This window comes from Manis pentadactyla, chromosome 8 (assembly GCF_030020395.1).
Source record: "Manis pentadactyla isolate mManPen7 chromosome 8, mManPen7.hap1, whole genome shotgun sequence".
NCBI classification, from domain to species: Eukaryota; Metazoa; Chordata; class Mammalia; order Pholidota; family Manidae; genus Manis; species Manis pentadactyla.
Window position 1 is genome coordinate 9,131,412 of NC_080026.1, and position 27,977 is coordinate 9,159,388.

Genomic DNA, 27,977 nt, shown 5'->3' on the forward strand with positions numbered 1-27,977 from the left:
CTCTGATGGATGTAGGCAAAGTAAATGAAAACCTTCTGGAAAGGGTTCATCATTCTAGATACCATTGAGAACATTCATGATACATGGGAAGAAGTTAAATTATCGGCACTAATAGGCATTTGGAAAAAATTGATTCCAACTTTCATGAGTGACTATAGGGGTTAAATACTTCAGTGGAAGAAGGAACTATAGATGTGGTGGAAATAGCAACAGGACCAGAATTAGAAGTGGAACCTGAAGAGGTGACTGAATCGCTTCAATCTCATGATAAAACTTGAATGGATGAGGAGTTGCTTCTTATGGATGAGCAAAGAAAGGGGTTTCTTGAGATGGAATCTACTCCTGATGAAGGAAGTTGCTATGAAGATTGTTGAAATGACAATAAAGAACTTAAAACATTACATAAACTTAGTTGATAAAGCAGCAGTAGAATTTGAGAGGATTAGCTCCAATTTGGAAAGAAGTCCCACAGTGGCTTAAAATGCTATCAAACAGCATCATATGCTACAGCAAAAATTGGTTGTGAAAGGAGAGTCAAACTTCATTGTTGTCTTATTTCAAGAAATTGCCACCAGCCACCCCAGCCTTCGGCAACCTCCGCCCTGATCAGTCAGAAGCCATCAACATCAAGGCAAGAAAGATGATCACTTGATGAAAGCTCAGATGATGGTTAGCATTTTTGGCAATAAAGTATTTTTAAATTAAGGGATATATGTTGTTTTTAAGACATACTGCTGTTGCACACTTAATAGACTCCAGTATAGTATAAACATAACTTTTATATACATTGGGAAACCAAAAAGTCACTGGACTCACTTTACTGTGATAATTGCTTTATTTCAGTGGTCTGGAACTGAACCTGCAATATCTTTGAAGTATGCATACAATGAATTTTTTAAGTCCTACCCAGAAGAATATCAATGATACCATTTTGTTCCACAAAGGAAATTGATTAAATAATATCAAACTATATAAAGGACATGAAAATATTCTGAAAGATTAGAGAAAAGATTCTACTCTTCAACCCTTGCTTATTACCTGTTTCCCTTTCTATTCCTTTTTCCCAGTTTTCTTGTTTAGTGCATGGATAATTGTGAGCTAACAGATCTGATTTCTTAGAAGTACTTCGTGGTCTCTGCTTGCCTCAACTCTGTTGTTTGGGTGCCATTTACACAGATTTTACTTCTTTGGCAGGAGCCTCCCTTGGCCCTGGGCCCTCCAGTCATGAGCAGTGCACTGTGTCCAAACTGCCCGACGAAGCCTCCCTCTCAGAGTGCCCTGGAACGCCCGAGGCAGCTGTAGCATCTCTGACATGTAGGTGATGCCTTTCCTGCTGGTGCTTTGTTTAATGCAGATTAATACATCATCACATCAGTTACTTTTTCATTAGGTTACTTTTTCATCCCTTGAGTAAAAACTTCTCATAAAGTAATAGTAGTTTCCCCCTTTTCACTTGAAGTTTTATTACAGGTTTAGTGTGTGGTGTTTTCCTTAACCCTATGGACGAGTGTGGTAAGGTACAAGATGAACAAAATCAGTGGCCGAGGGATTTCAGCTTCTCATCTGTTTGGATTTCTGCTTTTTTGTCTTTGTACTTTATTATATCCAATGTGCACCTACATGAAATATAAAAGAGTATATATGTATATATATGACATATGTTTTTTTTTCTTAAACTACTCTTTTGTTATCTAGGCATGGCTTATTTTCTATACTATTGCTTTTGATTAGGAATTTTATCTTAAAATTATTCTATTTTGTTACCAGATGGCAAAATGTTATAGTTCGGTCATACTTGAATTTCATTATACATAATTTTAGCCAATTTTTCACTGATCCAGAAAGAGTCCTCGTCACCTCCCATCCGCACGCTGCCGCGCACCTTACAGGGCAGCAGAACTGGGAGGTCCTTTGGGGAAATACTTTGGCGGGAGTTTTTTTTTTTTACATTAGAAAAATGTAAGCATTTATTTTTCATACCACCTAGGAGTCCCACTCCTAGATACTTTCTGAAGGAAAATGAAAACCTATGTGCACACAAAAACTTCCGTGTGAACTGTTAGATAATTTATATTCATAATTGCCCAACGTGGGAAATAACCATGTCCCCAAACTGAGAAATGGATGAACTGTGGTCAGTTCATGCATCGGAATACTACCACCTACCCATAAAAAGGAACAAGTAACTACTACACACAATAACGTGCCTGAAGTTTGAATGCATTATGTTAAATGAAGGAAGCCAGACATAAAATGGCTAGATGCTATATGATCTCATTCATATGACATTCTTGCAAAACCGTAAGTGTAATGATTGCCAGGGCCTGAGGTTAGGGGAAGGAGATGATCACCAAAGGGCATGTTTGAGGACTTCGGAGGTTAACGGAATTGTTCTAAATCTTAATTGTGGTGGTTGTCTTGTACATATATATATTTGTGTATATAATCTGTCAAATATGGACATAACAAAATATGTTTAGTGTTTTACTGAATGTAAATTGTACCTCGGTTTTAAAAAATGAAAGAGAAAACACCTTCTGGCAGCCATAACAATAGTGTCTGACACAGCATATTTTGAACAAATGAATAAAAAGTAGTTCACCAGAATAAATTTAATATACTTCATTTTAATAGAGACGTTTTTGTCAAAAAATTTTACATTTTGATAATCTCCAGGAATAGTTTCTAAAAAGTCTTAGTGAGAAGTTAAGCTTTAATAACTTACAAGTAAAATGCAACAAACTTACAAAAACCTCTTCTGAAAGTTTAATATTTAAATTTCTTGGGGACTGAAAAAAGGTGGTGGAGTAGGAAGGCAAGGTGGAAACCTCCTTCCACAAACACACCAAGGAAGCAACTGCAGCAAATACAACTAAACCTGAAAACAACCTGAAGACTGCAGAACAGACCACCTACCCCTGAGGAAGAAGAGAGGACCACCCAGAGAAGGGTCAAGTGGTAGAGCCATGACTGAGCAGGACCCAAGCCCTTCCCTCATCCAGCCAACAGTCAGGAGCAAGAGGAATGGAAGAGGCAGGGGACAGGTGCCCAGGAACTCTGCACACTTGGCCCTGGAGCTCTCCTCTGGGAGCATGAGTCCACATCGGGTCCTGGTGATTAGAGGGGCTGGACAACAGGGACACTTGGAACACTCAGGGAGGCTGAGACTCCAGCCACTTGTGGAGGACAGGCATGCTCTGCTGGTCCTGCTGAGACCTAAAGCAGAGGCAGCAATGGGAAAAGACTTGTCAGCAATGGGAGGGGTACTAGAGGGGTAAGGGTTGGAAGGAGATCTCTCCCCAAAGGAGAAAGTGCAGATGGACATACTTCCTCAGTCCTCCCTTAGCCAAGCAGTTCAGCCCCTCTTAGGAGCTCCATTCCCCCCAGCTGGTGGCTCAGCCCCAGGCACATCTCTGCACATCACTGGTGTACAAGCTCACTCAGCCCAGCAGCAACAAACTTTGTTCTGCCTGGCACGAAGAGGGAGGCTCTCTTCTCAGCCCAGTCTCAGCCCAAGTGGGGAGGCACCTTTAGGAGCCAGCTCAGAGAGCTCCTTCCTCCCAGTGGGTGGTCAAGCCCAGTACTGTATGCCCAGACCTGCCCCAGAGCTACGCAACTGCCTGGCCCTTGCAGCAGGACTTCCCTGCCATGGCTGCAGGACAGGAAAAGGGTTTCCCTGCCCACAACAATCCCACTGCTTTCCTCACAAAGGGCCAGCTGAGACAAACTGCCAGCTGCAGTGGACTTAGACCACCGTAGGCAGACAGAAATACAGCCCTGCCCGTGGCCCACCAACAGCATGTGGGGCTCCACTGCAAAGGAGAACCAAACACTGGACAGCAAAGAGTCTTGAACTTCTGGGTACATTCTTCATAAAGTCATTACTCCCTAGACCAAGAAGCATAGCAGATCCATCTAATACAATGGAAGAAATATGGAAACCCTGACAAAATGAAGAGACAGAGGAATTTCTCCCAAACAAAACTACAGGATAAGATACCAGAAAGAGGGCTAAATAAAATGAAGATTACCAATCTTTTTGATAAAGATTTAAAGTAACAATCACAAATATGCTCACTGATCTGCAGAAAATTATTGAAGATCTCAGGGAAGACTTCTACAGAGAGATAGAAGAGCTGAAAAAGAGCCACTCAGAGTTGAAGAATACAGTAACTGAAATGAAACATACAATGGAGGGATTTAAGAGTAGATTACTCCAAGTAGAAGAGACACTCAATGAGATTGAAATTAGAGAAGAGGAACACAATGAAGCTGAGGAACAGAGAGAAAAAAGGATCTTTAGGATGAAAGAATAGTAAGAGCTGTGTGACCAAACCAAATGAAACAATATTTGCATAATAGGGGTACCAGAAGGAGAAGAGAGAGACAAAGGGATAGAAAGCCTCTTTGAGGAAGTAATTGTTGAAAATTTCCCTAATCTGGGGAAAGAAATAAATATTCAGGTCATGGAAGCACAGAGAGCCCCTAACAAAAGAACCCCAGGAAGATAACACCAAAACATATAATAATTAAAATGGCAAATATCAAGGACAAGGAGAGAATATTGAAAGCAGCCAGAGGGAGAAAAAGATCACTTATGAAGGAAACACCATCAAGCTGTTAGCAGACTTCTCAGTAAAAATTTTACAGGCCAGAAGGGAGTGGCATGAATATTTAATGTACTGAAACAAAAGGACCTTCAACCAAGAATCCCTTACCTGGCAAGATTATCATTTAAATTTGAAGCAAGGATTAAACAATTTCCATATAAACCAAAGTTGAAGAAATTCACTACCACTAAGCCAGCCTTACAGGATATGTTAAAGGAACTGCTGTAGATGGCAATGTTCCTAAGGCTAAATAGGTTTTACCAGTGAAAATAAAACCACAATAAAGGTAGTAGACCAATTATTTGCCAAGCAAGTATGAAATTAGAACAAAACTTGTAGAACCAATTATACACAAAATCCATCAAGGAATATACAAAAAGTGCAGATTATGACATACATAAAGTGTGGAGAAGGAAGAAGAAAAAAAAAGTAGTTTTAGATTGTTTGAAATAGAACAATCATAGACTTAATATTGACTGTTACATAGTAAGTAAGCTATCTTTGAACCTTATAGTAACCACAAATTAAATCCTGTAATAGATAGATAAGAAATTAAAAAAAGAATTAATCACAACAGTAAAGAAAACCATCAAATAACAAGAGAAGAGTATAAGAGAGGAAGAAAGCAACAGAGATGAACTATAAAACAACCAGAAAACAATTAATAAAATGGCAATAAGTACATACCTTAAATGTAAATGGACTGAATGCACCAATCAAAAGACATAGAGTAACAGAATGTATAAAGAAACAAGACCCATCTATATGCTGCCTACAAAAGAGTTGTTTCAGACCCAAAGACTTACACAGACTCAAAGTGATGCAATGGAAAAAGATATTTCATGCAAATAATAGGCTGAAAAAGTAGCAATACTTTGCAAAGACCAATATCCCTGATGAACACAGATGTAAAAGTAGCAATACTTAAGTCAGACAAAATAGACTTCAAAGAAAGTAACAAGAGACAAAGGATATCACATAATGATAAAGGGGTCAGTCCAACAAGAGGATATAACCATTATACATATCTATGCACCCAACATAGGAGCACCTAAATATGTAAAACAAATACTAACAGAACTAAAAGGAGAAATAAATTACAACACATTCACTCTAGGAGACTTTAACACACCATTCACATCAATAAATTAACCAGACAGAAAATAAGTAAGGAAACAGAGGCAATGAACAATATATTAGATCAGATGGGCTTGACAGAGATCTACAGAACATTCCACCCAAAAGCAACAGGATACACATTTTTCTTAGTGATGGAATGTTCTCCAGAATAGATCACACACTAGACTACAGAAAAGCCTCAATAAATTCAAAAAATTGAAATTGTATCAAGCAGCTTCTCAGATCACAATGGTATGAAACTAGAAATAAATTACACAAGGGAAAAAAAGCCTACAAACACATGGAGGCTAGACAGCATGGTTCTGAATGATCAATGCATCAATGAACAAATTACAATAAGCAATACATGAAGACAAATGAGAACAAAAATTCAACAGTACAAAATTTATGGGGTGCTGCAAAAGTGGTACTGAAAAGGAAGTACATAGCAATACAGGCCTACCTCAAGAAACAAGAACAATCCCAAATAAACAGTCTAAACTCACATTTAAAAATACTAGAAAAAGAATGAAACCCAAAGGTAGTAGAAGAAGGGACATAACAAATATCAGTGGAAAAATAAATATTATGGAGAAGAATAAGACAATAAAAAAAAACCAATGAAACCAATAGCTTGTTCTTTGAAGAAATAAACAAAACAGATAAATGCCTAGCCAGACCTATCAAGAAAAAGGAATACAAAAATAAATAAAATCAGAGACAAGGAATAGTCACCATAGGTAGCATAGAAATAAAGAATTATTAGAGAATATTATGAAAAATGATATTCCAGTAAACTGGACAACCTAGGAGAAATGGAAAAATTCCTAGAAAAATACAACCCTATTATTGATACAGGAAGAAACAGAAAATCTAAACAGACCTATCACCAGCAATGAAATTAATTGGTAATCAAAAAACTCCTGACAAACAGAATTCCAGAACCAGATGGCTTCACAGGTGAATTCTACCAAATATGTAAAGAAGACCTAATACCCATCCTTCTTAAAGTATTCCAAAAAGCAGAAGAGGAGGGATTACTTCCAAACTGATTCTGTGAGTCCATCATCACTCTAATACCAAAAGCAGGCAAAGTTGCTACAAAACAAGAAAATTGTAGACCAATATCCCTGATGAACACAGATGCAAAATCAACAAAATGCTAGCAAACCAAATTCAAAAATACATCAAAAAGATCATCCATCACAACCAAGTGGGATTTATTCCAGGGATGCAAGGATGATATAATATTTATAAATCAGTATCATACAGCCCATTAACAACAAGGAGGATAAAAGCCACATTCACCACAATAGATGCTGAGAAAGCATTAGACAAAATTCGACATCCATTCCTGATAAAAACTCTCAACAAACTGGGTAGAGGGAATGTACCTCAACATCATACAGACCATGTATGACAAACCCACAGCCAACATCATCCTTCTAGTTAAAAAGCTTAAAGTTTTTCCTCTAAGATAAGGAACAAGACAAGGATGTCTGCTCTCACTGCTCTTATTCAACATGGTACTGGGTGTCCTAGCCACAGCAATCATACAAGGCAAAGAGATAAAAGGTGTCCAGATTGTTAAGAAAGAAGTAAAAATGTCACTATTTTCAGGTGACATGATATTATACATAGAAAACTCTAAAGACTCCACCAAAAAACTATTAAAACTAAAAACTGGATTCAACAAAGTTGCAGGGTACAAAATTAATACACACAAATCTGTTGTGTTCCTATATACTAACAATGAACTAGCATAAAGAGAAATCAGGAAAATAATTCCATTTACAATTGCATCAAAAAGAATAAAATAACTAGGAATAAACCTAACCAAGGAGGTGAAATATCTGTACTCTGAAAACTATAAGACATTCATGAGAGAAATTAAAGAAGAGACAAATAAATGGAAATCTACCCCATGCTCATAGATCAAAAGAATATCAAAATGGCTATCCTTCCCAAAGCAATTTACAGATTCAATGCAGTCCTTACCAAAATACCATCAGCATTATTCAGTGAACTAGAATAAAGAGTTGTTAAATTCATATGAAACCACAAAAGACCCAAAACAGCCAAAGCAATCCTGAGAAAAAACAAAACTGGGGGGATTATCCCTGACTTCAAGCTCTACTACAAAGCTACAGTAATCAAAACAGTGTGATACTAGCACAAAAACAGACCCATCAATCAATGGATCGGGATAGAGAGCCCAGATACAAACCTACACATATATGTACATATCTGGTCAATTAATATATAATAAAGGAGCTATATTCAATGAGGAAAGATTGCCTCTTCAGTGACTGGTATTGGGAAAACTAAGCAGCCACAAGCAAGAGAATGAAACTGGATTACTCTCTACCTCTGTATACAAAAGTAAACTTGAAATGAATCAAAGACATGAATGTAACATACGAAACCATAAAACTCTAAGAAGAAAACATAGGCAAAGTATCTGGAATGTAAGTATGAGCAATTTTTTCCTGGACACATCTCCTCAGGCAAGGGAGACAAAATAAAAAATGAACAAGTGGGACTACATCAAACTAAAAACCTTCTGTACAAAGGACACCGTCAGCAAAAGAAAAAGGCATCTACAATATGGGAGAATATATTTGTAAATACTCATCTGATAAGGGGTTAACATCCAAAATATATAAGGAACTTAAACACCTCAACACCCCCTCATAAAAACCTGGTTAAAAAGTAGGGAGAGGACCTGAGCAGACACTTCTCCAAAGAAGAAATACAGATGGCCAACAGGCACATGAAAAGATGCTCCACCTCAATAATCAGGGGAAATGCAAATCAAAACCACTATGAGATATTACTTCACACCAGTTAGAATAGCCACTATCCAAAAGACAAGAAATATGGTCACTATCCAAAAGACAAGAAATAACCAGTGTTGGCGAGGATGTGGAGAAATGGGAACCCTCCTACAGTGTTGGTGGAAATGTAAATTGGTACAATCACTGTGGAAAGCAGTATGGAGGTTCCTCAGAAAACTAAAAATAGAAATACCATTTGACCCAATAATTCCACTCTTAGGAATTTCCCTGAAGAAAACAAAGCCCTGATCTGAAAAGATATATGCACCCCTATATTTTCACTGCATTATTTATAATAGCCAAGACATGAAAGCAACCTAAATGTCCATCAATAGATAAATGGGTAAATAAGAGGTAGTACATATATGCAATGGAATATTATTCAGCCATAAAAAAAGAAATCCTGCCATTTGCAACAACATGGATGGATCTGGAGGGTATTATGCTCAGTGAAATAAGCCAGGCAGAGAAAGACAAATGCCATATTAACTCACTTATTTGTAGAATATAAAAGCAAAGCAAAACAGAATGAGCAAAATAACAATAGACTCATAGACACTGAGAAGTGACTAGTGGTTACCATGGGAGAGGGATTGGGGTTGGTGTGTGGGGAAGGTGAGGGGGATAAAGAGGCACAAAAATTCTCAGTCATAATATTAGTTGGTCACAGGGATGGTAGTACAGTATGGAGAATATAGTCAGTGATTCTGTAACATCTATGTGACCGATAGTAACCTCAGTAGAGAGGGTGAGGGTTTAATAATACGGGTAACTGTTGAACCACTGTGTTGTATATTTGAAACCATATTAAATTGTATATCAACAATACTTCTATAAAATTTTTTTAAAATTTAAAAGAATTTCTTTTAAATGTATTACATTTTGTGATTTTAAAGAATTTTTTAATTGTATTTTTTGTTTCATTTTGTCATCTTTAGGACTGAAAAACCTAAGATAAAAATATTCAAATTACATAAAGCTAAGTAAATTTAAGACAAATTTCAATAATTACACTTTCAAATGATGTCTTTTATAATATTTTAACATTTGTAATTCTGAAGTTGTTAAACCTTAAAACTTCATGAAGAGTTTGAAAACAAAGAACACTTTGAAAGTGAATATTCTCCCTTTAGAAATTATGAAGCAGAAATGCAAAAGTTGTACTACAGCATTTGTGAAATTTATTCATTGTTGACAGCCCTCACCCAATTTTTTTTATTGTTGTCCTAAAATTTGGCCATCAGATGTCTGTTAACACACAAAAAACAAACTTGATTTAATACTTTTCAAAACTTGGGAAAATTTGTACTAGTCAACAACTGTGAAAGTTCTCCTGGGTGATCACAATTTCTCAAAAAATCACAGCTTTTTCTTGACTTTTTATAATAGGAATACTTTTCAAGATAGTAAATAACAAACCATATATATATATATATATATACTATATGATGCTTATAACTACCAAGTTATAAAATCCCAGAAAAATAATTTGAAGAGTTTTGATGCATGTAACTTATTCTTCATACTTTAATTGAGGCCAGTTTCTCAGTGAAGGCCCCATATTTTAGAAAAGTTTGTGTTTTTGACACACTTATGATGGGAAACAGAAATAGGAATAACAATAATTCACTAAATGTTACCTCAGTTAATCTATTTCCTAAAGAGTGTAAGATATACCAAGGAGCCATTTATAAAACAATGCATCTAAACCATCATTTTCTCAATATACAGTTTTCAAATTATATAAATATACACTTACTACATGATGTGATATGCTATTGCAGACTGATAATGTACATTAGCATCAGAATGACTCACACATCATAAAAAAACAGTTGCCAAAATTGTTTGACAAAAAATGTCAAAATATATATATTTAAAAATTCACCTAAATTCACACTCTTTCATATATTTTCTGTTGAGCAATGTTTTTTTATTTACAACAAAAATGCCATTAAAGTTCTCTATATTTGTTTATTAAAGAGTTCATACTTTTGTATCTGTATGCCTAAAGATAAGAAAATACATTTTAAGTATTTAATATTTAAGTAATGTTCTTCAAGTATGTTAAAGTTTTTATTAAATTTTGTGGACGCACTGGCCACTACGACTCTATACTACCTTTTCCCCCTTTGTCTATTTGTGGTAAAATTAAACTTCGTTCAGCTGCTACTGTGCAAAGGAAAGCGTTGAATTTTATTTAAATAAGCAAAGATTCAGAATCTCATTATGTGGTTTGAATTAACTTTGACACCTAATGTGGGCACTAACTACTTAGGACATCTCCTCTTTTACCCTGCTGGTCATTTGTTGTTGGTAAGGAATAATGCGAAAACACCTTTTTATACAATGAAATATTAACCACACCTATTGAGAAGAATCTCACGCACACAGACACACACACTCTGATAAAGGATGATCTTTAAGATGAGTAAAGGGAAAAAACTTCGGTGATTTTAAGTATGGTATGTTTCCATTCATATTACATCAACCACATAAAAAGAGAGAAGGCAGTATGTTGCATATGCATATCTGCTTCTGTATGCTTGTCATACTTTCTTATAATACATGGGGGAAAACTGTGAAATTGCCTCTGCGAATCAAACTGGGAATAAAAGTTAACTTTCATTGTATAATACTTATTCTATTTGTATTTTTAAAAACTAAGTATCTAATCAGTGGCTTTTAACTGTGGTTGCATATTGGAATGATCTGAGGAGCCTTAAAAGTTCTCGGTCCCACCTTTTCAGAAATTCTGATTTAACAGGTGTGAAATATGGGGTGCGAGCATCTGTATTTTTAAAGGGGCACAGGTAATTCTCAGTTGTACCTAGTGCTGATAACTACTGAGTCAAATTTTGTAAGTGTACTTGTAGACAATATAAAAATCTCATATTTTCATTTACATTTAGAGCTATTGCATGAATGTGAAAAACATTTCAATTGAAAGATAATGGTCTTAAATAAAATATGTAACTTGAGGTTTGAGGTCAACCTCTTTTTTTCTACCATGAATAAAACCTTCAGTGATAGTGTATTATTTTTAGAATTGTATGTGTCTGAGATCATCTGATTTTAAGTTAACATAATTATTCAACATTAGAAGAGTATTTCACTAGTAGTTTTGGACCAGAATTTATCAGAGTCCAGCTAATTATTTTTTTAAAAATTCCTTCCTTGCCGGAGTTGCATAGCATGAATGAAGCAAATTAATATTTAGGATTTATCTTCATTCCTTTGTAGCTGGCATCAGCTCTGATTACAGCCTTGAAGAGATAGATGAAAAAGAAGAACTAAGTGAAGTGTCTAAAAATGAGGCTGAAAATACTGCTCTGAAATCACAAGATACTCCTTTTGCACCTATTGATGTAATAAATACACTGGAAAATGATCCTGAGGCAGCCGTGGGCAATGAGGCTGGAGAGTCCTTACGAAACTCCAGAGAAGAAAAACAAGAAACTAAAAACACAGATGGAAAGTAAGTCGTCTATGTGCCAGAAATGTTGGTGGCAGTTTGTTTAATTAGTCCTAGTCTTCTGAAATGTAGATATGATATTTTAAACACAAATATATTTATCCCTGTAGTTTAGACTCTCTCCCTTTTATCATCATAAAAATGTTTGTTAATAATCTATTTGCATGTAATTGGTTTTCAATAACATAAAATTCCATAGTTCCTATATCCCAGAACTGGTAATGTGTAGTTAATTTGCATGACTCAAATATAAAAGTTTTCTTTGTATTGTATGTGTTTTGCCTAGTACCCATTTGATCTAAATGAAACATTTAATTTTTGGTTTTCACCAAGTGCCCCTCAAGAATTTTCATTGACTGATGTATAAAAAAAGTATTAGAGTATGTCATTAAATCACTAATCTTATTTTTACAGGCAACTTTCTGATGCAGAGAAAGCATTTTCCACTTGATCCTAGGAATTGAAAGCTCTAGTACAGTGCATTCATGTTGGAAATGCCACACGAATAAAGATGAAATCAGCTAGGCAAAAAAAAAAAAACCCTTCATCAAAGTTTTAGTATAATTTGCATGGGATTGTCTCCAAATTAAACTCTTCTATCACCAAAAAAACCCCAGTGAGGTCAGTGTCACATCCTGATTGGCCTATAGGTTGACCTTGCCAGATGTAAGAAGAAAATGTTCGGTTTCCTTTTTCTTTAAAAAAGTGGACAATAACAGACAATATTTTTGGAAAAGTGTCCATTTCACTAAGCTTCTTACATCTTTCTTTGTAATAGGACCACTATATGAAAGTTAATGTTTCACAGCAGCATTTCCTCTTAGTTGAATTTTTTCTCTGCTACTAGATTTCCAGTATTTGGCAGAAAAACATGATTATTTCAGTCCATCTGTCTTTGGAAATTGCCTGTTTTCTTATCATGTGTATGTGTATTTGAATGGTATTGGTATATAACATAAATATATTTTGCAGAGAACCACACATTGCAGTATATAATGTGAGCAATGGAGAAAGGGTAACTGACAGTGTAAGAAACTTGAAGTCATTTGGCCCAAACCAAGAGAGTGGTGAGTTCCGTAAACTCTAATAACAAGCACTGTCACAGTGCTTACTATGTGACAAGGACCATTCTTAACACCTTATACATATAACTCATTTAATCTTGTATATTAACTCATTTGTGGGTATTATTATTTTCAGTCCCATTTTACAGATGATTGAGCCATATAGATATTATGTAATTCACCTGAGTTTCCATGATTAACAAGTGGTGAACCTTGGATTTAAACTCAGATAATATTATTCCAAAATGTGCCCTTAACTACCATGTGTACTACTTTCATTGTTGTTAAATCTTAGAGGTTATCTAAGAGGTTAGGCCTTGGATCTTAAAGATATATATTCTGTCCATCTGCTTTTGATCTATTTCTCTTTTTTCCTTCTGTTGATTTCCCCATTCTAAGAGAATTTTACTTAATACTCAAGTTGCTATACCTTGAGTGAAACTTGTCTGATTTTTAAGGCCCAAAACATCTAATGTGAGGTTATTTACCATTATTGCCCGGTAGTCACTCCCAAATCAAGACAGTTTCTTCTTTTTCTTATGATATATTTCACTCAGTTCTATTTTTAGACACGGTCTTTGCATGGGAAACAATTTTGCACCTGTTATCACCCATTCAGCTGCTATCAAAACCCTTACATTTCACCTATTTTTTTACTTGATTACGAGAAGCTATGTTGTTCTCTGGCCTTGACTCCTCAATTAAATTGGAAAGTCTTGGGTCAGATAAATTATGTCTGATACTTTGCATTCTTCATGGCATTTCACAGAATACTGAGATACTGTTAAAATATATATAGATGGTCTCTGACTTAAGATGGTTCGACTTACAATTTTTCAAATTTATGGTGGTGTGAAAGTGATACATAATCAGTAGGAGCCTCTTCAGATTCTGAATTTTGATTTCTTGGCCTAACAATATGTAGTGAAATATTCTCTCACGATGCTGGACAGCAGCAGAGAGCTTTGGCTTCCACTCAGCCACATAGTAGCTAAGGGTGAACGACTGATACATGAACGTCAGTTCTTCACCCATACACATTCTGTTCTTCACTTTTAGTACAGTATTCAGTAAATTACATGAGGTAATCAACATGAGGTATAAAATATGCTTTGTGTTCTATGATTTTGCCCAACTGTAGGCTAATGTAAATGTTCTGAACACGTTTAAGGCAGGCGATGCTCAGCTCTGATTTTCGGTAGGTTAGGTGTGTTAAGTGCATTTTCTATTTACAGTATTTTCAACTGATGATGGCTTTACCAGGAGATAGCCCCATCATAAACAAGGAAGATCTGTACTTAAGGTTGGATTGCAGAAAACTGGTACCCCAAATAGAAGATGCACGGAATGCACAATGGTATTTTAAGGGGTCATGAAGAAAGTGGCTTATTAATTCTCATAGTCCAATCTATTATGTTAATATACAAAACTATGTTAAATTCTTGGAAAACATAGGGATATGCTCATATTTGGACGAAACATGGGTTATCCCAATGTCCCAGATGGACAGATATAAACATACATTCTTTTATATATGTGCTATATGTTGGTTAATTTGAGTATGTCTCTGATTCACTTTCCCCAATGTCTGTACTTCACTGAGATGTAATACAGAGATGGTCTAAGTAGTATATCATTTCTCCATTCTTTTCCTTTTGATTCTTTTTTTCTGCAGCCTGTACTATGATGGCAGTAGCATTTCTATTGAGAAATCACGATTTAAAAGCTTCTTCCTTCTTTTTAAAGTCATAGTCAAATTAAATCATTTTTGCTAAGATTCTGGCTTCAAGTCAGTGCTAGGGTCACAAATATATTTTGACCTTCATTTTATTTATTTATTTGCCCTTGACTTGGCAATGACCTTTGTCAACTCCAGGTGATTTTTTTAAATATATAATTTCTCTTACCCTTAAAGTAGTTTTGATTCTGTTTTCCTCTTTTCTTTTTTTTTTTTTTAACCTTCCCTGTATACTTACTTAAATCATCCTTTCGTCAGATTGTAGATGTTGGCGTCACTTTTTAGGGCAACAACACCTGGGTAGCATCATTATCCAGGTGTGTCTGAGGATGGATTGAGTGATAAATTCAGTAGTGCTTCTAGGTTTCCAGGCCCATCGTTAGGAATAACAGTGAAATTTTGATGAGAAATTCAGAGTTGGGCAATGGTCAAATAGGTGTAACCCACCAGAAATGTGAAACAGAAATTTATTTGAGTTCTAAAACTAGTAAGTTAGGCTTTGTTATAGGGGATTTAATTTAAAATATGTTTTTATGTTAATTTACTTTCTTCTGGAAGCTATTTCTGCTGTGTAATGAGGCCATACCTGTATTAGGTGGAAAATGAGAAGAGAGAAAGAAATACATTTCGGCTCATTTCTTGGTGCCGGGGACTGATTCTTACGTATTTTTTGTGTGTTCATAGCAGTTTTGAGAATAGCACTTTTCCTGTAGCTGTGACAATTACTTATGAACCAAGTAAATAAGAGCATAGGCAGAATTGTGCCTCCTTCATGGTTCCTAATCATTTGTCCGTAATTTAATAAATCACAAAAATTATTACTCATTGAGAAAAGAAATATATAGACAATACATATTCGAGTCATCAGTTGCATTTTAGTTGGGAAGAAAAAAAATGAACTCCACTTTAAAATTACATATTTAATATAGGAGCCTTGCAACATAATAGAAAATATAACTCTCATGACCAAATAATTGTGCAGTTAGGCAGAATTTTAAAATATGAAGATTTTCTTAAATTGTATACAAATTTACCCAGCAACATGATTTTTTATTTTGCATGCTTAGCTTTTTTCTTTTCCTCTTTTCTGTTTTAATGGAGACACTATTTTAAATAGCTCATGACATTTTATGCAGTGAACTTTATCTTATAAGTGAAACTGAATGATGATAAAAGTATAGAGAAATACTTAACATCCTTTCACGATTTGACTCCCAAGGCCCACGTTTTAATCGTGCTGTGCGAACTATGCTATGTGAAGGCGAAGGCCACTAAGTTGGTCACTTGGAAGGAATGATTCTTCAGGGCATTTAACAGGGTAAAATCCCTTCGCTCAGCATCAGACACGTGGTGCCCACTCATAAACCTGTGTTTGCTTCCAGTTCTTCACGATCATGTTGTTGGCTGGCAACTGTTGCTTTGTCACCTAGACACTGGCACATGATTTCGTTTTTAGGTCTGAATTAGAATTAAGAGGAAAAGTAGTGCAGGAAAGAGGGAGGTTGTTTTCTCTAATTTGACTCTGACATGACAATAGGGTATCTTTTCCCACAGAGAAAAATCAAAACCCACATCCCTGTTTCCGCGTCACTGAAATCACCCATATTTTGACCAAAAACAAAGGTGTCTAAAAGTTCATAGCAAGGACACCTAGTTAACAAGACCAGCAACTTTGATTCGGTTTTTACTTCAACGTTTGAAGGCAATGTTTCTGTTGTCCGCCCTAATTAAAGTCGGTAACGTTTTCTAGGATTGTTTCCCTTTCAATATTAAGTAAGAAATATAAATATTAGAGGCTATAGAAAAGAGAAAGAATTATATAAAAGAGGAAGAGGGAGAAAAAAATGTACTTTGGGAACCTGTCAGCTTCCTTTGTCATTCTTCATGAAGTCTTTGCCTGTAAGAAGAAATAGCTATCTTCTATGGGGTGGTGTTCTGGGCAATATCCTATCCTAATAAGCATGTTATATAAATGATGTATAAAGTAAGTGCCTGTTTTCACCGTTTTACTTCTGAGCAAACCTGAGGGTCAAGTAACATGTTGTGGCCACACAGATTGTAACTCGTCCGGTCAGGTTGCAGACACGGGCCTCAGTCATCACCAGAACCCTTCATACTGTTTTTCCTACCGCTGCTATCTGCTTTTGTATAATTACTGAGCTGAAAATTACCTGTGGAATTCAACAAACCTACTTCAGTTTGGGGGAGGCAGGCATCGAACACTTGAGGTTTTTCTGCCTTTTTTTGTACACTTCACTTGACAATATTTTTTTTCTCAGTAGATCAAAATGAAATAATTGTCACTCCAGTGAATACAGAAGATAAAATGAAAAATGGAGTGAGGAAAACAGAAGTCAATGTAGGAGGTGTTGCCAGAAATAAGAATGTGGACACAGAAGTTGACAGACTCTCAAACTATCAAGCGCATAAAACTGATACTGCTAAAAGTTACAAGGAAAATCATCTAGCTGCTTCATCAGTGCAAGATCAAAAACTGAATCAGCCCAGTGCAGAAAAGGCAAAAATGCTAGATGCAGCAATTCAGACAACCCCTTTCTGTAACAGTTTTGATGGGAAACTCCAAGGTCATAATTTGTCTGATGCCAAAATTGATGAAAGTGTGCAAACTTTAACTCACAACAAATCAAATCAGCACTCATCTTTAAGTCCACAGGATTCTGTGGGTACCTCAAGAGAATTCAGGAGCCAGGGCCCCCTAACTGTTCACTCAGAAGATCTCTTTACCATAAAAGATACAGTTTGTGTTCATGGTAATGATGACCCTTTGCCTCCTGTAAGTGAGACTGATAAAAACTCAACTGCTTCTTATATGAAGAATTACCCTCTTTACAGACAAGATTACAATCCCAAGCCCAAACCTTCCAATGAAATTATGAGAGAGTACATACCTAAAATTGGGATGACTACTTATAAAATAGTGCCTCCGAAATCCCTGGAAATATTGAAAAATTGGGAATCAGAAGCCATAGGGTATGAAGATGATCAGGCGATACATACTTTAGGAAAAAAGCACACTCACGAGAATGTGAAAGAAACTGCAATACAAACAGAGGATCTTGTTATTTCTGAGAGCCCAAAGGAGCCACAGGCAGACCTTAAAGTGAAGATCACCCCCAAAATAGAGCACCAGGAGCCCAGTGTGGACGGCTCACCTCACACTGTCACCGGGAATCCTCTGAAATCTCCCAGATTGACAAGAGACACTGGCACAGCCCCTTTTGTGCCGAATCTGGAAGATATAAACAATATTTTGGAGTCAAAACTTAAATCTTGGGTTTCTAATCCCCAGAACAAACCTAGTTCTTTTTTCTTGCAGATGCAAAAGAGGGCTTCAGGTCAGTATGTGACATCTGCAGCCGCCAAGAGCGTCCACACTGCCTTTAATCCTCCCCCAAAGGAACCAGTAAAGAAAGAGGCGGAAAAGGATATGGTGCCTCCTCCAGAGCAAACTCCTTCTCCCCAAAGTAGAACAACTCACCCTGCTCCCCAGCCCCACGTTAAAAACGCTGATGCTGACAGCGGTCAGAAGCCTCCTGAAACCTCTCCTCCTCCTGTAGCTCCGAAACCGGCTGCTCCTCCTGCCAATCAGTTAGCAGCACTCAATCTGAAGACTCTGAAAACTTTTGGTGCCCCAAGACCGTACTCGAGCTCGGCCCCTTCGCCATTTGCCCTGGCTGTCGTCAAGCGGTCACAGTCTTTCAGCAAAGTGCGTGCCCAGCCATGCAGTGAGGGCGCCTCTGCCCAACCTCCCGTGGACACAGACGGAGGGGAGACTCCTGTAAATAGACGTGTGGACATCCCACAGCCAGGTGCAAGGGATAAGGTAAATGTTACCTTTTAAAGAATAAGGCATTCTTACACACCGTGGTTTAAATGGGGGCTAACAAGCATGTTGGTAAGTTTGCGTGTTTCTCTCCTCTGAATTCACATCAATCTAATATCAAGCTACTATAGGAATAAAAGAGTGGTGATACATTGAATCTGATTATTTACTCTCAGAATTATTATAATTTATATAACTTGATTGAGTGTTAGTATAAGGTCATTATATAATTGTATGATTAGCAAAATATATTAAAGTTTCTTTGTTCACACTTTTGCATAGTGTACTAGTTTATAGCTCTGGCTGTATTTTCCTTGTCTCAATTTGCTTATAATTCTTACGAATGTTCTGGTTTACTTTATTTTCTTCTCCAATTCTATGCAAAAGCAAAATAAACTTTTAATTATATAGAAACATAAGCAGTATCAAAGACTAGGTAAAATAACCCAGTGTCTCTCAGCTGTGCATTTTCTGTTATATACACTGAACCTCAGCTTACCAAACATTTATACATATGAATAATTTAAACTGAAACCAGAGTTTAAGTATGTAATTTTCTTAACTTCCCATTATGTTAATCCAATGTCAACTTTTCCACTTACATGTGTGGCGACTAAAATATCATTTAACCACTATATAATAAAAAGGTATATATGTTGACTTACTGTTGGATCAACTGAGTGTTATAATTTGCTAGATTCAAATAATATATTCAAAGGAGAGGATAAAAATCACAGTATGAATTATAATCCCCATGCAATTAAAAAAAATATTTTGTGTACTTTTACTCTGATCGTGTTTAAAGAATACTTTCATATTTGTGTGATAGCTCCAGAAGTATTTCATACTACTTTTTCAAACATTCCTGGGATAACAGGACATTAACCATATTGCCTTACAACCACATAACAGAACATTAGCCATAAAGATTTTTCCATAAAGTTAAGGCAGTATTTGTCTTGAAAAATATTTCTTCATATATTTCACATTTATGTTTGTTGCTTTGACCTAATGTCAGCAAGAGATATATGATCTAGAGATTGATTAGTTACTTGTGGACAGAGCCTGTGTTTCTTCAGACAGTGGAATACCATTCCTGAACAACAGAAGCCTGGTTTAGCTAATACAGTTTTTGAGCTGTTGCCTGAGCTCTGTTTAGCTCATCTTTTGTAAGGATACTTATTGGCAGTTTGAGAAAGACATTTTTAAGATGACTTGACAACAGTTGCCAGTTAAATCCGTTACTAAATATTCCTTCCTAAAAAGTTTAATTGAATTTTGGTTCTTAAATTTGGAAATTCCTAATCTTTATTTTCAATCTCATGGAAAAAATAAAAAAATGATGGCCATATCAATGAGTCCCTGTGACTTCCAGAAACACAAAGTAACCTGTAACACGTAGCTCTTTATTAGATTAACTTCTTTAATCCATTAACAGACTTTTATTAGAAGATATGTGAGAGTCAATCAATATGAAAGTGCCAGTGTTTGTCCATTTCTCCTGTAAAAAAAGAATAAACTTCCCAGCTTAATATGTTGGAACAATGAGAATGGGTTATTGTTTAGTCTGGGATGTTTTTACTGTTAATTTGGCTCCTCTCGCCACCTGCATTGGAGGTATAGCATTATTTGATTCCAGGACGGGAGATTTACCACTGTACTCATGGTACAAAGAGAGGCACCGCTTTTCCCCCTTAGCCTCCCGTGTTCAAGAGAAGGGGGTGTAACGCCCTCACCTCCCAGCTGAGCTCTGATAGCACACGCCATGGTTCAGTGGGTGAGGAAATAGAGCTGTGTCTTCAGCACCTCTGTGGCAGATGGTGATTCTTAAAGAACTATTGATGACGACAATTTTTTGAAAAAATAGCCCATTCTTCACTAGGCATTCATTGAAATATTCTGCATTTATTTTTATAGGAAAATAACTCTGCACATAATGACCAGAATTCCCAAATACCACATCCGTCTCACTGCCCATCATTCATCCTTAAGAGACAAAGTTCTTTGACATTCCAAAGCTCTGACCCAGAACAGATCCGACAGAGTTTGCTGACTACAATCCGTTCTGGGGAGGCTGCTGCCAAATTGAAAAGGGTAAGTCCTCCTTATCAGATGGGTGACAGTGGTCTGATGTTCAGCATTCTCAAACCAATACTTAGCGGAACTTGTTTTCTAGCCTCTAAGTCTGAATAGGAAAGATGCTTGGAGTTACTCTTTCATGTCAGGGGGCCAGTTTTGAAGTGTAAGTTGAGAGAATCCAGATTCTCACACATACTTAAAAATATGTCAGGTTTATTTTCCACTACCCGGGCCAGGTATGGAACATAGGTTTTGTTCATTATTAAATAACTATATCTAGACAATGTCCTGGATTCTTATTTTAAGAAATTACATGAGCACAGCAAGAAAGATTCTTTGGAAAGAAAAGTCCCTCCTTATTCCAGAAAATCTGTCCTAGTGATAGGGACCTGCAAGTTTTCAGTTGTAGCCCCTACTGTGATCGAAGTTATACCATATGTGGGATTTGGAAGGGAGTGGGTTTTATAGGTCAAACAAAAAAGTGTAGGGAACATCTAGAGAATTAGAGGAGAGCTAATGCAGAGAGTTAAGTCTCAATAAAGCCCTGAGGTGCAGGGGAGCTGCAGCAGAGGAGGTAAGCTGCTCTTTCGGGGGCAAACACCAGACACGCGTCACAGAGAATTACTCACAGGTGAGTTTCCTCCCTCTGTGGCCTCCGTCCACTGAAAGAAAGGAGGCGTGGGGAAGCTTTGAGGCCGGCAGCACCCCTCGGGCTTTGCAGAGGCCACAGTCTCCCCGAAGGTCTTTGCTGTTCTCCTCTAAGTCGCCTTGGTTGCGAGTTCCTAAACACCGAGACCAGAGAAGTGCTCGTTATTCCACTGACTCTCCAGGCATTCTGGCCAGTGAACTCCTCCTTGAACCCTTTTAGAAGCTATTTAGAGAAGAGGACGAGACTTGTTGACCAAAACACTGAGCTCAACAGAAGTGCAGTCTTTGAAGGAACAGGAATGCTGCGGAGACAGAAAGGGGAAGGCTTCCTGGCGGCACCTACGTGGCCGGTCGCACCCACGCTGCCAGCGTCCCCGGTGTGTTTCAGGGGGCCTGGGAGGGACGGCTGCTCTCACAGAGGGCTCAGCGCAGCCATCTAGGCAAGCACAGAGACAAGGCAAAACGGTGCCGTCGGTCGGGAGTGGAGGAAACGCAAAGCAGGAATTCGGTCGACTGGTTTGGCATCTCATAGATCATTTGTGGAGTCTGAATTTAGGTACCAGGCAGCAACAAAATTCGGTATAGCCCTGAGTACTAACACTGGTACTTCACAGGTCATGACATGTATATTTTTGTGGGGAAATTTGCCCATGTAAGTACATTGTACACTCTCATTTATGAAAATATTTCTATTTCTAATCTGGTAAATTAAGGGTCAGTTTCAAATCAGTTACTACTGGTCTAGAGCTTTCTTTATTCCATACATTTGAAAAGCATTTTTCAAGCCACTTATTGCACTAGGTACTGGGGACACAAACATGAAGGAAAGGAAGCCTCTGCCTTCTGGATGTTCATAGCCTGGGACTGAGGCCCGTGGGTGAACCAAGTAATTGCACAGAAAAATAAGTGCACTGCCTTTGTACTAAGTCAGTGGATATATTAGTCAGTTTCCATGAACTCATTGCAGAAAACAGTGCATTAAGTTGGAAATGGCTCTCAGGCCAACAACCGCACAGGCAAGCCGCTGTGTGCTCGGGGTGCCATGGGCTCTCACGTGTCGGTCTCTTCACATACACGACGCTCGTTGCTTCCAGAATGAGCAGGATGTGAGTCGACACAAAGCAAGCCATAAATGATGATCCTGTAGTTTTGTCCTGTTTATAACTCATTATTTTAGGGTCTGTTGAGTCTAAATTTTCTCTCTTTCGGTAGGAGGATATTGGTAGATCTAACTCTATACAGTGCCAGCTCCTAAATTTTGTTTAATGAAAATTCCCAACATAATCCATCTTATTCCACTAAAAATGGACACAGGATGTAGGGAAGTTCACAGTATCCACACCCTGTGATCAGCACTTTCACTTCTAGTTATATACCCTGAAAATGTGTTTTTGTGCACTAGGACTCACATGTAAGAATACTTACAGACTTTTGTTTGTAGTATATCCAAATAGATAGAACCTTAGTATCCAAAACTAATCAAATAAATAATAGTATATTCAAAGAAAGGACTATCAAATAGCAGGAAATAGGACAAAATACAACTAAACACAATAGTGCAGATAGACAAAAATATAAAGTTTGACAACATACAAAACTGAACTATATTAGTTAGTGACATGCATAGGTGGCGATTACTTTTAAAAGCAATGGAGACATTATAAAAATCCTGATAGGGTTACTTCCAGAGGGGAAGGAGAGGCGCTGTTAGGTGCTTACTGGGGCAGGACAGGCACACAAGCTAAGAGGGAACCAAAAAACTAAGTAATCAGGATAAATCTTATCTTAACACAATGTTTGTTAAATGTCCAAATTAGTGCAAAAGTCTGTGATAAAGAAAATGTCAAACTTTTAAATAAAGACAAGTTCATTAGGGAGCTAGAGGTGTCCTTTCTCGTGGTCTGGGTGGCTGGTCATATATGTTTATTGTCTGTTTGCATGTGGCTGTAAGTTCAGTGTACTCTTCTGCACATGGATCATATTTCAAAAAATTGCAAAAGGTGGTAAAAATGGACACAAGAGGCTCTAATTTCTTGTGATTTTTGCTTAAATCCCATATTTCTGTCCCATACTGAATATTTCTCCTGGTTTGTTTTAAATTCTAACATTTCTTTTTTAGAACAACAGTGATAGTGCCAGATAAAATCTCCAGTGATTTGACGGTAGGTTTAGATTGTTCATCAGAGAGATGGCTCTGTGTTTGCCTGTACTTTGGTGCCCAAATGTTCAATTTCACTCCAGGTATCCCCTGCCTTTGGCTCTGGTTCAGACCCAAGCAGTTGACCTCTATAGAATAGTTGGTTCACATTAGAGCAACTAAGTAGTTGATTGCTGTCATGTAAATGTAGTCATGAACTTGCCATGTTTTTCATAGTTCTTAGGGTTTTTTTCCCGTATCTTGTCCCCCTCAACGCTCATGTAGTCACAGACATGTGTCATGTCCTCATATAAAGCATTAATAAATCTACTTAAGTATAAAATGTATTTGATGTTAACATATATGTCAATAAGCAAATTGTTTTTGGAGAATGAGGTAGATTAATCTCTAACTGTTGACTTGTGTTGACCCAAGAACCTTGGCTGCTTTTGGTTTTTAATGGTGCTTGAATTCCTATTACAAGCAGAATATAGATTTGTACAGTCTGAAGATACACTGACAAATGATATTTAGTACTTAATAATAAGTGTTCCCTCAGAATATAAAACTTAGCTTTGGCTAGATAGAAATCTGGAAAGAAGAAAACTGGATGAGTCAGCCCACATCTAACTGGATTGTTTTGTTTGTTTAATTGGTCTGCTTTTTTATTCCTGTTTCCTTGGTTTGAATTGGAAGAATCCAAGGGTTTCAAGACAGCAGGTCTTACCACATATTTCTGAAGTTAAAATAAACAAGTTTCATAGTTATTGCTCTTTAAAGGAATAAGAAAGCTATATAAATAGTCCTGAAAATCCTTTAAATTTCAAGGGCAGACGGTCAACCACTAGATGCTCAGAATCAGTAAATTCTTAAACATTACTTTTTAAACTACCTTTATTATAAATGTCATATGTTAATTGTTCAAAAAATTCGGGCAATACTTTTTAACTTCATAAATGTTTGTGAAAAGGTGCCATATTCCACTCGAAAAACATTAATTGATCTACACTGTGCTAGGCACAAAAATAAACAGGAGTGTAGAGTGGATATAAAGTGGCATCAAAATAGACAAGGACTCTGACCTCACAGAATTTATAGAACAGTATTCTAATGATGTCTTCTCATATTTAAATTTTAGTACACATATTTAAAAAAATGAAACAAATTACCATTTTCCTTCTAAGTAAGTGCCGTTGGCAGATTGCAGTGTAACTTTCCAGACCACATTTGTAGTATGTAAACATATTTAATTTTTTCACAGAAAAAGAACCCCCTGTAAAACATCCATAAACATATCCCTGTGGAGCTTTCCATCATGGTTCATATATATCTATGTTATTCTTTTAAGGCTACATTGTATGACTATATGACTGAACCACACATAGCTTATTGGTTCCTTATTGGGGGACATTTAACTAGATTCTAGTTTTTCATTCTAAAAATGGTGTTACAATGAACATCATTGACTTATAGACATTGAGAGCTATCGGTATGTTTTATAAATGCTCAAAACAAATTTTCTCTTTTGTTTTACAAAGAATTAGAGGAAGTGCAATTTTGGCAAGATTGCAAAAATAACCCCTCTACACAGAGACTTTTTGGACCAAGGTGACATAACAAAAAGTCGTTACCTGTCTGTAGTTGGCTCTACTTGGAAAGAAACCTCATATGAATACTCAACAGGGTGCAGGTGAATTTTCCTTTCCCTGCTGGCAAATATTCATGGCTATCTTATTTCAGGTGGATAGTGTCAACTACTCTATTCCATCCTAAGACAATCAAGGAAAATTGATTCGGTTAGTTGACCAATCTTAGAGTAAAGAGCAAGAAATGAAACACCAGCAAACCAAATCTAACTAAACTTGCCAATTTTATTTTCTTCACTAACTGTGTTGCTAGGCAGAATCTATGGCCTCTTGTACATCACTTCTCTTCTTGTGAGAAAATGATGTTTGGTTATGAATCCAAACTTGTCAAATTATAATCTGGAGACCATTTTTCTTAAAATGTCATATTTTATGTGTAATATTTCAAAATATACATATTTCTTATTCAGCATCCAGAAGATTTTTTTTTTTATAATGTTGGAATTTCAAGCTGTTTGGGAAAATTTTTTTTTAGTGTTTCCATTCACTTAGTTTGTAAATAGGAGACCTTGACATAGGATTTTGGAATTTAAGAGTTTATTTATTGAAAAACAAACAAAACCCCTTTTTATTACGCAATTCTTTTGACATATCAGTCACAGGTTTGACTTTTTTAGCCCTTCACATCAAAGTATTTTAAAAACCAAAGTTGTTTTTTTTAATGTGTGTGTGTGTGTGTGTGTGTGTGTGTGTGTGTGTGTGTGTGTTGTTTTTTTAAATAAATATGGGGTACCTGGAAGGATGTTACTATATACCATCAGTACAAAAACTGTAAAATCCATTGCATTGTGGAATTCACTTTATTTTTCAATATTGTCCAAGGCACTTTGGGGGATCCAGAATTAATCTAGCTAAAAATGCTCTTTAACAGCTTGGCCTGCAGTCTGTTTGTGCTTTTGTCCTTTGAGTTGATTTGGTAATTTTGCAAAGACTAAGATGTGTTAATGGATTATTTAGCTTGTTTGTTGTGGAAATAACAACTCTCTCATTTTTAATTTCATGGTAGAGTGAACATTTATTCTTGATTATTTGTAATTTATTGAGTAATAAATGCTTAATGTTAGCATTTACAATTAAGCAGAAGTTAAAATGTGGTAATTATTGAAAATTGAAAATTAGACAGCTGTCCCATTTTAAGCTGATGGGTGCAAAGTGTGTTTCTTTCTCTTAGGTTACTGTTCCATCAAATACAATATCTGTGAACGGAAGGTCAAGACCCAGCCATTCCATGTCCCCTGATACCCAAGGCCACTAAATGTCACTCTGCATTACTGTTACTTCACCTCCACTTCACAGAACAGCTTCATACCGATGCAGAATGCGGGCAAATGTATATTCAGATGTACACTAATATATTATCTATTGAAGTGTAAGAATTTGTGCTTTGGCTTCTAATGCCAAAAGAAGAATTACAGAGTTTATAATTTATAATAATATTTTTTGGCCCTTTTTGCCTTAAGAGCTGAATATGCTGCTTTAGAACTTGAAGACAAGGTGTTAATGATTTTCTTTTTTTTTTCAAATAAGAAATAGTCATGTCTTGTTGATTTCATTTATTATTGACACATTCTCTACAATGATGAGAGATAAGAGGATAAATTAAGATGCATAGACCTAATTAGTGTGACACATACATAGCTAGGCAAACACAGATCTGACATGTGTTGCCTCAATGTTACAGTTTAATTAGAAATGTTTATCAGTTATATTAAAGCCTGTTTTGTGCTGGAAGTATGATCTAGAAAACTAATATCAGGTGAGTATATGCAGTCCAACAGTTAATTTCAATGGTGAATCACTTAGTATAGAAGTCTTACCTTGCACATTCTTTATGTAATTACAAAATCAGTGTCAAATTTATGAAAAGCTCATAGGATTGTAATATTTTGTTAAAATTAAACACTTAAGTTTTTTAATCTTTAGAACTTAAATTGATCACAGAGAATCTTAATATTTTCTGTATATAATTATGACATTGTCATATAGGTGTTATATATTTTATATGCCAGAAGCCTTAAAAATCTTCCTGTGAAAAAGTTGATTTATTGTTACAGTCATTTCATATTCAATATGTAAAGAGGAAAAGAGGTTAGTTTATGTCCATATTAGAAAACTTTAAAGACTACTTAGAGGTTCTAGAAATCCTGGTTTTAAGTGAAGTAAAATGAGAAAATAATGTCATTATGTAGTTCAGATGCTAATATTCTAAAAAGTAATATATGTTTGCATTAAAGCTAAAAGTGTTAAGCAAAACAATGCCTATTTTGTTGGCTTATAATTCTTCTGGGGTCTAGAGTTTGTTGATGTGCTATTCCTGCTTTAAGAATTTAATTGTTTACTTAATGCTAAAAGCTTTGTCAAACAAGCTGATGTTAAGTTGGTTTTCACCAAAAGCTACTGAGAAATCTGCCTCTTTGGAAAAATGTGTTGATTTTTTTTCTGTTTAATAAAAACAAGTTACATATTTGGGATGCTTTTTATTTTAATGCAGTTTGTATTAACCAGCATAATTGTGTACTTCACACTAGTAAATCCCCTACATTTATCAGGGATCCCTAGTGTACATGTAAGCCCAGGCATTCTAACTCCAGAGTGCATGATCTAAGCATGTAAAATGCTTAGCATAGTTCTTACATGTGGAAAATGCACATTAAATGTTAAGTGTTGCTGCCTCAACACCCAAAAAACAAATAACCTGATTAAAAAATGGGCAGAGGATCTGAACAGACACTTCTCCAAAGAAGAAATTCAAATGGCCAACAGGCACATGAAAAGATGCT

The 27,977-nt window shown here is 36.3% G+C and overlaps 1 protein-coding gene across 10 annotated transcripts in view; it reads left to right on the forward strand.

Moving 5' to 3' along the window:
• COBLL1 (cordon-bleu WH2 repeat protein like 1) overlaps window positions 1-27,663 on the forward strand; it is a 156,805-nt gene extending 129,142 nt beyond the window's left edge. For 7 of the 10 annotated variants that reach the window (XM_057505478.1, XM_057505480.1, XM_036884014.2 and 4 more), the window contains 6 exons: window positions 1,195-1,314; window positions 11,810-12,044; window positions 13,014-13,108; window positions 17,123-18,687; window positions 20,605-20,781; window positions 26,369-27,663. In XM_057505478.1, coding sequence (XP_057361461.1) covers window positions 1,195-1,314; window positions 11,810-12,044; window positions 13,014-13,108; window positions 17,123-18,687; window positions 20,605-20,781; window positions 26,369-26,452 — 2,276 coding nt within the window. In that variant the 3' untranslated portion in view covers window positions 26,453-27,663. Of the gene's footprint in view, window positions 1-1,194; window positions 1,315-11,809; window positions 12,045-13,013; window positions 13,109-17,122; window positions 18,688-20,604; window positions 20,782-25,089; window positions 26,335-26,368 lie in introns of those variants that run through there. The other 3 variants (XM_057505479.1, XM_057505482.1, XM_057505481.1) reach the window with 2 other exon arrangements.
• Window positions 27,664-27,977: the final 314 nt, after the last annotated feature.